General features: G+C 40.3%; 1 protein-coding gene across 1 annotated transcript in view; it reads left to right on the top strand.

Moving 5' to 3' along the window:
* The first annotated feature begins 241 nt into the window (after window positions 1–241).
* The window catches only part of LOC136864669 (cell division cycle-associated protein 3), a 70,312-nt gene continuing 55,839 nt past the window's right edge, over window positions 242–14,714 (top strand). Inside the window, exons 1-2 of the mRNA XM_067141972.2 lie at window positions 242–416; window positions 515–661. Coding sequence (XP_066998073.2) covers window positions 378–416; window positions 515–661 — 186 coding nt within the window. The 5' untranslated portion in view covers window positions 242–377. The remainder of the gene's footprint in view (window positions 417–514; window positions 662–14,714) is intronic.

Genomic DNA, 14,714 nt, shown 5'->3' with positions numbered 1-14,714 from the left:
CGGTACAAAGAAAGTAAAATAAGTACACGACTAGAACACAGCTATTCAAAGACACATCCTTTCCACCACACAGCAGAAGACGAAAGGATTCACCGCAAGATGTCGCGTCGATCCAGCAGTTCGATTTCCGTCATTTTTTATTCCTTTTCTCTCTCTCTCTCTCTCTCTCCTAACGTAGAACTATCGATAGTTGCTACTTGCATCTGCTCGTCCTGCGTACAATTTGGGTATCGACGTCGGCCACGGGGTATCGATAATTGACGTAATTGTGAAATGTTATTTGAATTTTGAATCTTGTATAGTATATGTATTTAAAGTGGCATGATGGTATGTGTTACTTGTTGACGAATATACTTAATCTTCTCTGTCATTTTTGAATGGATTCTCTTCCACAAGACTTCAGGATACAAATGATGGTACAGAGGATGTTATTTACCAGTAAATGCTAGTTTTTTGATGAGCTGCTCTGTTTATAAATGAGTCGTTAACGGCTGTTTTGGTCTAATCACTATAGGACATGGGGAATTTCCCAAGCAAAGACATACACGACTGTTTGGGAACTGGTGACTTATCTTTACCAGTTTCAAAAGAAACTCCCGTTCGTATTCGAGTATTGGATCCTAGATCACCTTCGGAAGGGATTCCTCGAACACCGATTGAGGTAAGTTTTGTTGACGATACTCTGTTTCATTTGCTATTTATATTACTAAGAGTCTGCATGTGTAACGTAATATACAGTACTTTCAGTGGTAAGGAGCTTACGTATTTTTGAACTATGACAAAGTTTCATACAGTACAGTGGATACCTACTATTGATCATGACATAAATGCTGGTTCACCAAATCAGTGTTCTGAGGCAGCCAGTTGCTAATTGGAGTAATGAGTTATAATTTCATCTATGGACCAGAATTAAAAAGGGTACGAATTTCTGAAAGGTATAGTAATGGGTTGTGAAATCTGAGCATGCTACTGAATGCGTGAAACAAATCAGTATGGTGTTGAAATGACCTCGAAAATGTTGTGAGATGGACAGCAGGCAATGGTATGTTGATAAACGGGGTTAAAAGTCAGGTTGTGAGTTTCACAAATAGGAAAAGTCCTCTCAGTTTTAATTACTGCGTTGATGGGGTGAAAGTTCCTTTTGGGGATCATTGTAAGTATCTAGGTGTTAATATAAGGAAAGATCTTCATTGGGGTAATCACATAAATGGGATTGTAAATAAAGGGTACAGATCTCTGCACATGGTTATGAGGGTGTTTAGGGGTTGTAGTAAGGATGTGAAGGAGACGGCATGTAAGTCTCTGGTAAGACCCCAGCTAGAGTATGGTTCCAGTGTATGGGACCCTCACCAGAATTACCTGATTCAAGAACTGGAAAAAATCCCAAGAAAAGCAGCTCAATTTGTTCTGGGCGATTTCCGACAAAAGTGTAGCGTTACAAAAATGTCGCAAAGTTTAGGTTGGGAGGAATTGAGAGAAAGAAGAAGAGCTGCTCGACTAAGTGGTATGTTGCAGGTTATAAATTTCATTTCTTGTCCGTACTGAAGATCTACTTGTGATAGGTGGTGATTAACAAAATTGTAAGAATTTGTATCATAAGTGGTATGTTCCGAGCTGTCAGCGGAGAGATGGCGTGGAATGACATCAGTAGACGAATAAGTTTGAGTGGCGTTTATAAAAGTAGGAAAGATCACAATATGAAGATAAAGTTGGAATTCAAGAGGACAAATTGGGGCAAATATGCATTAATAGGAAGGGGAGTTACGGATTGGAATAACTTACCAAGGGAGACGTTCAATAAATTTCCAATTTCTTTGAAATCATTTAGGAAAAGGCTAGGAAAACAACAGATAGGGAATCTGCCACCTGGGCAACTGCCCTAAATGCAGATCAGTATTGATTGATTGATTGATTGATTGATTGATTGATTGATTGATTGATTGATTGATTGATTGATTGATTGATTGATTGATTGTGATGGTAAAGAAGTGGGTTACGGTACACAAGCCGACCATTGCCAATTCACTTGTAGGTGCTGTCAAATGCTATTAGGTGTATTCATTAGGGTACAAGGAATGAGTAGAGGTACAAAAGTAATGTGAATTTGTACAATTAAGTAACATATAAACATTGATCAAAACATTATATATAACTAGGAGAGCACATGGTGACCATGTTTACTGGGTGACTGAGGGGTGATTTTGCAGCCAATGGTCATACATAGTTTTGCCAAAGTTTCTCTTCATATACAGTTCATTGTATGGTATCATTGACATGCTTGCACACATATGCTGTACATGCAGTCAGTACCCGAATCATTGAATCATACCGTTTTACATACTTCATGGTGAAATCCATGTAGCCTACAACAAACCTGGTGGCCATATATTGTAAGTCATATCCTGTTCATGTCCAATCTCAAATTAGCATTGTATCTGTTTTGTAGAAATTGTCCCATTTTGTAGCTTTCTTTTTATGAAGCTCTATTACCCTTTTTTTTATAGCTCATTTTGCATGGGAGGAGGAACTGGAATCTACCTCGGTAGTGCTTCCATAGGCCTACCCTGTGGGCATATTTAGGATGTAGAAAGAGAAATATAAAAATAATGTGCAGCGAAGTAGTAGGCTAGAAAGGAGAGATGCTTCCTTTATGCTTGCCAGGGTTCCATGATACTGCCCCGAGGAGGTTCTTACTTGTATAGAAGAATTAGAACTGAGACTGTGTAAATCAGGTGAATGCCACCATTTTCTGTGTTCTTATTGGCCAGCCAAGTTTTGTAATCAATAGTTGACCCCTCACAGCCCGATACTCACTACATTCAGCTGCGCGCGGAACGACTTTCGTTTGTTTACATGCTCGTGACCTTCTCGGAAAGAATGTTGTCGAGCAGTGATCGGTGCTGCCAACCTCTGTACCTAGGAACTAATGAATGAGTGGTGCTTCGATAGCTGGTGGTGGTGATTATTGTTACATGATTGGTGAGGAGTTATTCTTGCTGTGCGAATGTTGGGATAGGACCTGGACAAGACCAGTGATATATGGACAAGCAAATGATGTCTGGGGGCGTAAGCCCCCATCTTAGAAGATGCAAAGCGGCCCTAGGCTTCTAGTTTCGTGTGAAAACACGATTGGTCTGGACTGGTTCTTGCCGTGCGGACATTCGGATAGGACCTGGACAAGACCATTGGTCTGAATACATTTTATTGTGCTGGGATTGGTAACGGATTATGATTAACATTATTGGTGGGAACGAGATCACTTGCCACTTTATGTTGGCCAATAGAAATGCAAGTAGCTACTTCAGCCATGGACGATGGCAGGTGCTGCTCTTTATTAGGTTATAAAAGTAAATATACTTCTGGGGGCGGGATGGTGGGTTCCTAGACATCACAATGAACACATCTCTCCTATAAAATGAATTCCAAGTAAGATTTGCATTATTTTCACTTCCTTATCATGTTATAAACTTTAGGCTGCGGAGTGTCAACTTACACAGTTTTGTATTGTCTCCGATAGAGTTCGCATTTTGTCCAGGTACTGGGCTACCATATTCGGTAAATATAAGAGAACTGCCAATTTAGAAATGTTCATGCTGTGTGCTGGATGCGAGTATTCTACCCAGTGGTCTTGTCACTAGCCAGACTTTCCTAATCCAGCCGAATATTGTCTCACTTGCCGGACCTAACCAACACAGCCCAATGGTCTTGTCACTCCCCAGACATAACAATCTAGACATAGGCAAGCCTGATATGATGTCGTCTGAGTCATGTCATGTTGTATCTCTAACCTAACTTTTGCCTGCTATGTACGGAAGTTTTACCCTTACCTCTTCCACTAGAAAAGTCTCCTTTGCAAGATCATAAACCAGGTGGAACTTTTCTTTCTTTTATGACATTAGATCATAAACCAATCAGGAAAGCTTATATTTTGACATGTTCAAAACTCCTTTGAGGAGCCTCTTCAGGTTTTCAAGTTCCTTCCCCTCTTTTTTATTTTGAGAGGTACTCCCATTATTTATTCATGCCATATGTGGCTGTCGGCAATACTTTCACTTAAAACACACCCATAGCCTGTTTCTAATGATAGGTGCGGAAGATGTTTAATGTCACTGATATATCTCACAGCTGCTACAGTTCTCTCTCGAATTGAGAAGTTTATCCTGTTTCCTAAAATTACTGTATTGATGAGGTAGGATTTCCGTATAGGAATCGTAAGTACCTATGTGTTAATATAGCCTAAGGAAAGATCTTTTTTTTTTTTTTTTCGTTTTATGTCACACTGACACAAATAGGTCTTATGGCGACAATGGGATAAGAAAGTCCTAGGAATGGGAAGGAAGTGGCTGTGGCCTTAAGGTACAGCCCCAGCATTTGCCTGGTGTGAAAATGGAAAACCATCTTCAGGGCTGCCGACAGTGGGGTTCGAACCCACTATCTCCCGATTACTGGATACTGGCCGCAATTAAGCGACTGCAGCTATCGAGCTCGGTAGGAAAAATCTTCATTGGGGTAATCACATAAATGGGATTGTAAATAAGGGTACAGATCTCTGCACACGGTTATGAGGGTGTTTAGGGGTTGTAGTAAGGATGTAAATGAGAGAGCTTATAAGTCTGTGGTAACACCCCTACTAGAGTATGGTTCCAGTGTATTGGGACCCTAACCAGGATTACTTCATTCAAGGACTAGGAAAAACAAGCAGCTTGATTTGTTGTGGGTGATTTAAAAAAAAAAAAAAAAAAAAGTAGCGTTACGAAAATGATGCAAAGTTTTGGCTGAGGAGATGTGGGAGAAAGGAGACGAACTGCTCGACTAAGCAGTATGTAGATGTTTGATTCTCATAGGGACCCCGAAATACTTGTCCCGAATGAGTAAATGGTGGCCAGGGGCAAGCATCAATTTTTGAAAATGAGACAGTCTCATAGTGCATTTTCACTGCCATTGGCTCCAAGTAGACTATGCAGTGGCCTCCACTGTATGCACTAGCCATGCGTCTTGGTAGGTGTGCTATTTACCAACTGATAAGCCAATTTAGCACACTGGGGCGAAACACTGGCAACCAGGAAGGATGATGATGATAATTGTTGTTTTAAGGGGCCTAACATCGAAGGTCATTGGCCCCCCAACCAGGAATGAGTTAGCTGGAAAATTTACAATGTCCAATAATGGACCAACTGTATTGGTATAGTCCTAACGCTCAACGCATACCCATGCGGTATCTTCTGATCTCAAATCTTGGCCCACCCTGGTAATAATGAGAGTTGTCAGTCTGCCCGCCCTAGTGATAATCAGGGTTGTCAGTCGGTTTCTCTGGACACAAGGGGCCCGTGTCGTTTAAAAGGCAAGCGAGCACTGTCAAAAGCAAGGTTGTCATATTTTGCGTCGATTATTTAAACGTTAACATTTAATTTATTCTAAAGTTAAAATATAAAATCTTGATCATGAACCACAGCACAAACCGATGTCGCAGAATAATTTGTTTCGTGCTTAACCTGTGCGGTGGTTGCAGATGTTGAAAGAAAGAAGGAAAGAAAGAAAGAAAAAGAGGAAGAAGAAATTGGCAAATAAACTCGACAAAGACTAAACTTAAATTAATACAAAAGTAGGCCTATTAAAATATTAATTTTATTCTGCTAATATCAGTGCCTCGCTTTCAGTAAAGAAAGGAAAAGTACAACAATTTTTTACAATGTGTTTTATGTCGCACCGACACAGATAGGTGTTATGGCGACAATGGGTTAGGAAAGGCCTAGGAGTGGGAAGGAAGTGCCCGTGGATTGTTTTTCCTAATATACACCTTCAGTTGAGACCAGGTCATTTCTATGTGGTTTAAAATACAGTGATGTGGAGGGAGTCGCAAAACTTCGTGTCCGCATGAGGCTGCGATCTTCTCTACAGCGTACCTTTTACTGATATTGGCTGATTTGATTTCCTGCAACATAACTGCCTTGATGGGTACAGGTTTTGGCACGGGAATGTTATTGTACTCCATAAACTTAATAACGTCCTTAATATTAGTGTTCGTGGAAGGAGACCTCATCAGCTGCCGCGAATGATAGCTTGCGTTGTCCATCACGATTACACATTTTCGGTCTCATGGTAGGTTCTCTAGAAGATGAGACCTAAACCAGTTTTCGAAAACTTAAGCTGTCATTTCGTCATGGCTATCAGCATTGCAGTCTCCAATTTTTTTAGCCGATAAATAAAGGCAATTCTCAACCCAGCCTTCACTGCCTCATGCATGCAATACCATAATACACTTGCCTCGCGATGTTGGTGCTTTCAGAATGCAATTACAAGTTCCATCATCCCATCCTTTCTTCACAATGTCATGAGTATCGTACCAAGTTTCATCTAGATAGACAACTCTGCACCCCTCGGAACGCAACTTCCGGAGACGGTCTATGAATTTATATCGCCAAGCTACTATTCTAGCAGATTCCATTACAATCTGGTTTTTCCTCAGAATACGGAAACAAAACCCAAGTTTTATCAACAGTTGTCGTAGAGTAGTTTTTTCATAAGGAAAGCCACACACATTTTTCAAGTGTTTTAACAGTTCCTGTACGGTTGGTGACCTACCTTTAATAAAGAATGTACATAACTTACCTTGTGTCTCACCAAGTCACAGCAAAAATCATAAATTTTATTAAACCCTATTATTACCACACTTTTTCGGAGTTGTAGGTCCCCTCTTTACTATTTTACTTACAGTTTTCCTGTTAAGTTTCAACACTTTAGCTGTCTCAAAAATATAACCCTTGCGAACGTTGTTCTTCATAATGTATTCGTATGCGTTACATACCAGCCGTTGACTTTACTTACTGAAAGTTTTAGTTGCCTTTCTTTTCTCCGCGGAACAACTACTACCCGGCTGAGTATCACTCGCGGGAGCGGAACCACTGCTGCTTAACAATCGTGGGCACGGAACCACTGCTACCCGGCTGAGTATCACTCGCGGACACGGAACCACTGCTGCTCGGCTGAATATCACTCACGGACGCGGAACCACTGCTGCTCGGCTGAATATCACTCGCGGGCGCAGAACCACTGCTACCCAGTTGAGTATCACTCGCGGACACAGAACCAGTACTACTCGGTCGAATATCACTGTTACTGGTGCTCGGTTGAGGATCGTTTGCGTGCACTGGCAGATTTAATTCAGGATTTTCTGATGCGATGATTTCCAGGTGTGATTCCTGCGTCCTCCACATTACTGCATGAAGCGAAGTGAAAAGCAACACACTTCACTAATATTAATTAACGAAGCAAAGAAATACAAAACTTTCAAACAGCGAACAAAGCAAGTGTGAATTTTCTGAGCTGAAAAAAAGAGACTGACGTCTATTCAACAAGAGGTGCATTGGCAACAGAGCTGTGAGGATTTCTGAAGGGGAATGCGAACTTCCGTTTTAAAGCCCACTGCCGTCATAAATCACCCCCTGCTAAGCAAGTGAGTGGCCAGGGAGATCAAACGTTTGCCGAACTGTTTGAATGCCGCTGGGTATGCGTTGCCCGTCTCAGCTATATTAAGCGGTATGTTCCGAGCTGTCAGTGGAGAGCTGGTGTGGAATGACATTAGTAGACGAATAAGTTTGGATAGTGTCTTTAAAAGTAGGAAAGATCACAATATGAAGATAAAGTTGGAATTCAAGAGGACAAACTGGGGCAAATATTCATTTGTAGGAAGGGTAGTTAGGGATTGGAATAACTTACCAAGGGAGATGCTGAGTTAATTCGCAATTTCTTTGCAACCATTTAAGGAAAGGCTAGGAAAACAATAGGTAGGGAATCTGCCACCTGGGCGACTGCCCTAAATGCACATCAGTAGTGATTAAGCACCTTCGAATACCACCGGATTGACAAGGGAACTGTTTAGGTTGTGCCAGACAGATCTAATGAAACATGTCAAGCCCATACAATGTTATAAGAAAATTATAACATTTTTATTATACTCGGTACCGGTTTCGATGCTGGTGTGCATCATTATCAGCCAAAAATAAGAAAAATATACATAGACAAAGTTTACAATAAACAATGCATAAAGTACATACAAATTTTACAAAACTGGCAAGACCTAATTAAAAACGGGATCCATAAACATTAACCTATGACCTAAACTTAAAAAATAGCACCAGCTGTCTTAAAACTATGAATATACGTCCTCTTGATAAAAGTCCTCTGAATCTAAAAACATTAAACCATGTGCGGACAAAAACCAATGTTCCACTATCGTAAAAGTCCAAGAGCATAATTTTAATTATGTAAGAACATATGTGTAAAAGGTTTACTTGCTAAACATGCACTGAATATTAGAGTAACCAGTGCAAGAAATTAAGAAACCATTTTTCTATTGGTTAAAAATGGCTGTCATTAAAATAACACAACCAGTCAAAAGAACATAACTTCCTATTTTGCGTGATAAAACATATGTCTTCTCTAACATAGCCGCTTTCTTTAAGTATTAGATAACAAGATCTTTTTAATGAAAAATTTTTGGCGGACGCTGTGTTTCCAGGGTACTGTTCTCGGTTCAAACTAGGACCTGAAGCAAATAAAAAAGAAAAGAATATCAAGGAAGGCTTTTAAAAAAATCTTGTCGTAAAAATTTACGTGAACAAGAGACTCTCCTCTGGGAGCGTATATATTATGTGTTATTAGACGTTAGGGAAGACACTGAGAGCTGCAAGGCACCGTGACCAATGCACCCACGTTGGAGGAGAAGGGAGGGGGAAGCGAAACAAGGGAGGCACTGAGAAGGAGTAGGAGGGGCCCGGAGCCAATGGCAATGAAGGAAGGAGGGAAGAGGGAGGGGAATTATGCAGGGCAATGCGGCGAGAGGGCGTGGCGTGAGAACGTTTTTTGTATGCTATGAAAAACTAATTTGCTATTGGAAGCTTTTCTAAGTCTGAGAAACGCTATCAAAAAATCAAACAATACTCTTGGTTTCTCAGAAATATCATTAAGATTCAAACCAGCATTAAAGTATTGGTCCAGGTGAATAAAACAGCTCTCAGTGATGTCAAGTAAAGTACCTTTATTAATAACCTGTAAAACTGAGAGATTCTGATCAATGCTAGTAAAATTTTGAAAATCTTTCATATGCTGCTCCATTGCTGAAAACTTATTGTACCTAACGGCATTAACATGTTCCACTATCTGATTTTAAAGTTTGTCCAAGATAAGAACTGCTGCAGTCATGGCAGCATAATCTGTATACTCCAAAACTATGATTTTTGTTTTTGGTTTTTGTCCGCACAGGGTTTAATGTTTTTAGATTCAGAGGACTTTTATCAAGAGGACGTATATTCATAGTTTTAAGACAGCTGGTGCTATTTTTTAAGTTTAGGTCATAGGTTAATGTTTATGGATCCTGTTTTTAATTAGGTCTTGCCAGTTTTGTAAAATTTGTATGTACTTTATGCATTGTTTATTGTAAACTTTGTCTATGTATATTTTTCTTATTTTTGGCTGATGATGATGCACACCAGCATCGAAACCGGTACCGAGTATAATAAAATGTTATAATTTTCTTATAACATTGTATGGTATTGAATAGGTGGACCTCTCTTGTTTCCATTAGATTCTCGGTTCAGTACGGAATAAACATGAAGTTTTCAAACTTGAATGTCAAGCCCTACATTAATGGCAATAATAGGCTAATCATGTTGTCGTAAAGTCAAAGGTACTGCAGTGAAAACTAACTGGGCAGATTGGAGCATTTAGCTCATGATGATGATGATGAGCACTAACGAGAAAACTGCGGATTTCTGTTCAGAATTACACACACACACACACAGTTGTTCCGAGGCATTCCCTTGCTGTGTCTACTACAGCATCTCTGTATGCCACCCATTCTCTTTCTATATCCTGAACCTGCTTACTGTCTACTCTTCGAAACTTCTCACTAATCATATCTATGTACTTCTGTCTAATTTCCTCGTCCTGGAGATTTTCTACCCTTATTCGTTTGCAGACAGATTTCACTTTCTCTACCCTAGGCCTAGAGATACTTAGTTCACTACAGATCAGATAGTGGTCTGTATCATCGAAAAATCCCCGGAAAACTCGTACATTCCTAACAGATTTCCTGAATTCGAAGTTGGTGAAGATATAGTCTGTTATGGATCTGGTACCCCTAGCTTCCCATGGTAGCAGTGAATAGCCTTATGCTTGAAGAATGTATTCGTAACTGCTAAACACATACTAGCACAGAAGTCCAGCAAACGCTTCCCATTCCCATTAGCTTCCATACCTTCCCCACATTTACCAATCACCCTTTCATATCCTTAAGTTCTATTTCCAACTCTTGCATTGAAATCGCCCATTAGCACTATTCTATCTGTGCTCTCGACCCTGACCACAATGTCACTCAATGCTTCATAAAACTTGTCAACTTCATCCTCATCTGCACCCTCACATGGTGAATACACTGAGACATTTCTCGTCCTAATTCCTCCAACTGACAAATCTACCCACATAATTCGCTCATCTACATGCCTAACAGAAACTATGTTGCATGCAATGGTATTCCTGATAAACAGCCCTACCCTATACTCTGCCCTTCCCTTTCTAACACCCGTCAAGTACACTTTAGTCTTCTATCTCTTCCTCGTTATCTCCCCTTACCCGAATATCACTTACTCCTAGCACATCGAGATGCATCCTCTTAGCTGACTCAGCCAGTTCTACTTTCTTTCTTCCATAAGCCCCATTAATATTGATAGCTCCCCATCGAATTCCATTTCGTTCGCCAAGTTGTTTCCAAGGAGTCCCTCGCCTGTCAAATGGGAGTGGGACTCTGTTACTCGCATAGGTCCAAGGCTTGCTTAAAATGATCTGAGCTCGTAAATTCATGAAGCAGGATGCTACCCTACTTACACATAGTCCAAGTGAGGATCTCTCCTCTAACAGGTTATGGACCACCGATGGATTGTATAGTCCTAGTCGCCTGAGCACAAGGATGGCCATGACTCAGAATATGTCCGAGGTGGCCACTCCCATTTCATAGCAACTAGTATCCCAACTGTCAGGACCACTTACTAGGCCACTCAGCCGTTGCCCATGGTTCACAAACTAGGACATGACTACAGTAATCCATACAATGAACCATATATAGATAAAATACATCATTGACACCATTCTTCCTTTCATTACCTATACATGCAACAGCTACTTCACAAGTGGCCTCTGCCTTACAGTGTGGAAAAATGCTATTATAAAAGCTGTTCCCAAAACTTCTTTGCCTGTAATCGACTCATTTGTGTACTTTCGTCTCTTAAACGCATAGTACATGTGCATTGAACAGACTATTTAAAGACTCACTGTTTGACCCTTTACAGTCTGGTTTCAAAAAGGGATACAGTGGAGTGACTGTCCTATTGAAGGTTACAGATGACGTGAAGCGTGCAATGGATGATCAGCCTGTGATATTACTTGCACTTTTTGGTTTTAGCGCCTTTGTCACAGTAAATGTAGAAATACTATTAGGAAATTGAAATCATGTCACCTTGGACAGACAGCTCTGGGATTCTTTCTTTGCTATCTCACTGATCGTACACAACGCGTAATTTTCGAAAATTGGTTATCTCAGCGAGTAATGAAATATTCAGGAGTGCCACAGGGCTCTGTACTTGATCACTTCTCTTCATTATCTAAATAAATAATAATACATATTGGCATGGCTAAGACACTTAAATACCACTTGTATGCTGAAGATCTATAGATATACTATCACTCCAAAATTTGGCAACATCTGTCAAGCAATAGGTTATATGAACTATGAATTAAATAATATCTGCACATATGCCTATGAAAAATGCATTTTAATTAACTTGTTGGCTGCCAGAGTGATACATTGTACCACTGAGTGACTTTCTCGTTAGGCCACGGGGGTACAATATACCGCTGACAGGTGTTGGTTGCTGGTCTGGCAGGCTGCTTAGCTGTTGACTATGCTATATTAGCATACTGCTATGACCTCAGCAAATCCTGTCATGCTTGGCTTTTGAAATTATAGTTTTTATTACTTATTAGTCCTACCTCCTTTTGTTAGCAATATGTTAGTATATTTGTCTTACCAGTTTAGCCATATGCTTTGGCTAGTTAGCTAACTCTCAAGTTCATTATTTGGGAGATGGTGGATTTGAGCCCTACTGTTAGGAAGCCTGTTAATGGTTTTCTGTTGTTTTCCATTTTCATTCCTTATCATTAGGCCACATCGATTCCTTCCAAATCCTAACCTCCATACCCATTCATCTGGGCTAATAAGAAATTTAACATAAAAATGAACATACTTGAAGTCTGGCATTTGTTAACAGCATAACAAAATTACAAAAGAGGATTCGACAACGAGTAAATAGAAAACAGCTTATAGGAATACATGTCCACAAAAAAAAAAAACTGCATATAAAAATAGTAAACCGTATTGTTACCATGTCTGCAACACTTGTATTGATGTAGGCCCTTTTTTTTTTTTTTTTGCAAGCTGCTTTTCATTGCACCGACACAGATAGGTCTTATGGCGATGATGGGACAGGAAAGGGCTAGGAGTAGTTAGGAAGTGGCCATGGCCTTAAAGTACAGCCCCAGCATTTGCCTGGTGTGAAAATGGGAAACCACGGAAAACCATCTTCAGGGCTGCCGACAGTGGGGTTCGAATCCACTATCTCCGGAATACTGGATACTTGTACTGGATACTGGCCGCACTTAAGCGACTACAGCTATCGAGCTCGGTGTAGGCTTTCATGGTCTACGTGATTGTATTGAGTACTGTTAAACTCTACCACTCTGGCCATTTAAACAAAATCATACAGGGCTCTGTGGGGCTATTACGGTACCTCGGAGTGCTAGGATGTTTTCTTGAATTTCTAATGATGAATCAAAAGTAGAATAACGTTATTATGTGTAAAGTAAAGAAAGAGATTGGCACCCAGGTAAAGTGCTAGCTAAGCACCTTGGCATCTATCAGAATATAAAGCTATTATTCCTGGGCAGATAAAACAAGGTAATGCGGTGAAGATCAAAAACATTCCCCCACTCACTTTATCTGATAAAATTATTCTGTATAAAATTAGGTACAGGGTATAGAAATGGTGTATTCGAAGCAGTAAGGTAATGCCTAGGGACGACTGTGTGTAAATATTTGAGAAAACAAACATCTTCGTGGAATGAAGTGAGAGCAGCTTATAAACATAAATGGAAGGTGTACCAGAAATTGCTCCAAACAAGGACTTACACAGACAAAATTGTACATAGATGAAACAGTGAAACAAATAGTTGTTGAATCCAAGAAGTCGTCATGGGAAGATTCTGGTAATAACCTTGAAAGGCTAAGTCAAGCAGCAGGAAAACCTTTCTGTACAGTAATAATCTTAAAAAGGGAGGGAAAAAGGAAATAGTGTTTTGGATAAATCAGGTGAACTCATAATAGATCCCTGGGAATCACTGGGTAGATGGAAGGAATATTTTGAAAATCATATCAACGTAAAAGGAAAGCTTCCTGGTCATGTGAAGCAATTTAGCTCACAGGCAGGAGGACAATGATGTTGGTGAAATTACACTTGAGGAAGTGGGAAGGTTGGTAAATAAACTCCATGGTCATAAAGCAGCAAGAATAGATGAAATTAGACCTGAAATTTGAATAAGTAGGAAGGCAGAGATGATTGTTTTTACTACCATTATATTATCACTTTTCCTCATTGCCTTTCTGAATCGTCATTGGAGTCTCGACAGGATTGAGCACCCCTCTGCCCAATTCATTAATTGTTTTTCCAATATTCCTGTTTAGATCTTGCTTCATATATATCTAACAACGTTATCCATCTATAGTTACTTGGGTTATAAATCTCCTTCCACTTTTCTTATGTATAGGAAAGATTATTCCTTCTTGTGACGATTTTTGTTATCTCGCGCCATCAAAAGTCATATTGAATATTTTTACTATGCCTCGTAGGATAAGTTACTTTTGCCTGCATCCTTCCAAAATTCATTGTTGATACCGGAAACTGCTCCTGATTTTCCTTTCTGCCAATTCTTTTACTTCATCAACCGAAATTTCCTTATCTAAATTAGGAAAGGTGCACTCCAATCCCCTCAAAATACCCATCTTTTCTATATCCAGTTTCCGGCAATCCTCATCAGTCTGAGTGGGGTAAGTTCCCATGACTCTTGTAAAGATGGCACAAGAGGGAGATAGGCCTGTAACTTATACACGGTCTCTCTTAAAAACCCAGACCGAGCGCACGGTGTTTGTACTCTGCACTACAGCAGCTGCCTCAGACTAACTTGCATCGCGCACGGCCGCCCTACTTTAAGCGTGTATACAATGATGGCTTCCTCCTGGGTAAAATATTCTGGAGGTAAAATAGTCTCCCATTCGGATCTCATTACCGAGCTCGATAGCTGCAGTCGCTTAAGTGCGGCCAGTATCCAGTATTCGGGAGATAGTAGGTTCGAATCCCACTGTCGGCAGCCCTGAAAATGGTTTTCCGTGGTTTCCCATTTTCACATCAGGCAAATGCTGGGGCTGTACCTCAATTAAGGCCACGGCCACTTCCTTCCCACTCCTAGCCCTTTCCTGTCCCATCGTCGCCATAAGACCTGTCTGTGTCGGTGCGACGTAAAGCAACTAGCAAAAAAAAAAAAAAAAAAAAAGCATTCGGATCTCCAAGTGGGGACTACACGAGAGGGGGCGATCATCAGGAAGATGGATA

This window comes from Anabrus simplex, chromosome 1 (genome assembly GCF_040414725.1).
Source record: "Anabrus simplex isolate iqAnaSimp1 chromosome 1, ASM4041472v1, whole genome shotgun sequence".
NCBI lineage: Eukaryota > Metazoa > Arthropoda > Insecta > Orthoptera > Tettigoniidae > Anabrus > Anabrus simplex.
Note: the sequence above shows the minus strand (reverse complement) of the source record. Positions and strands in the feature narration are given on the sequence as shown.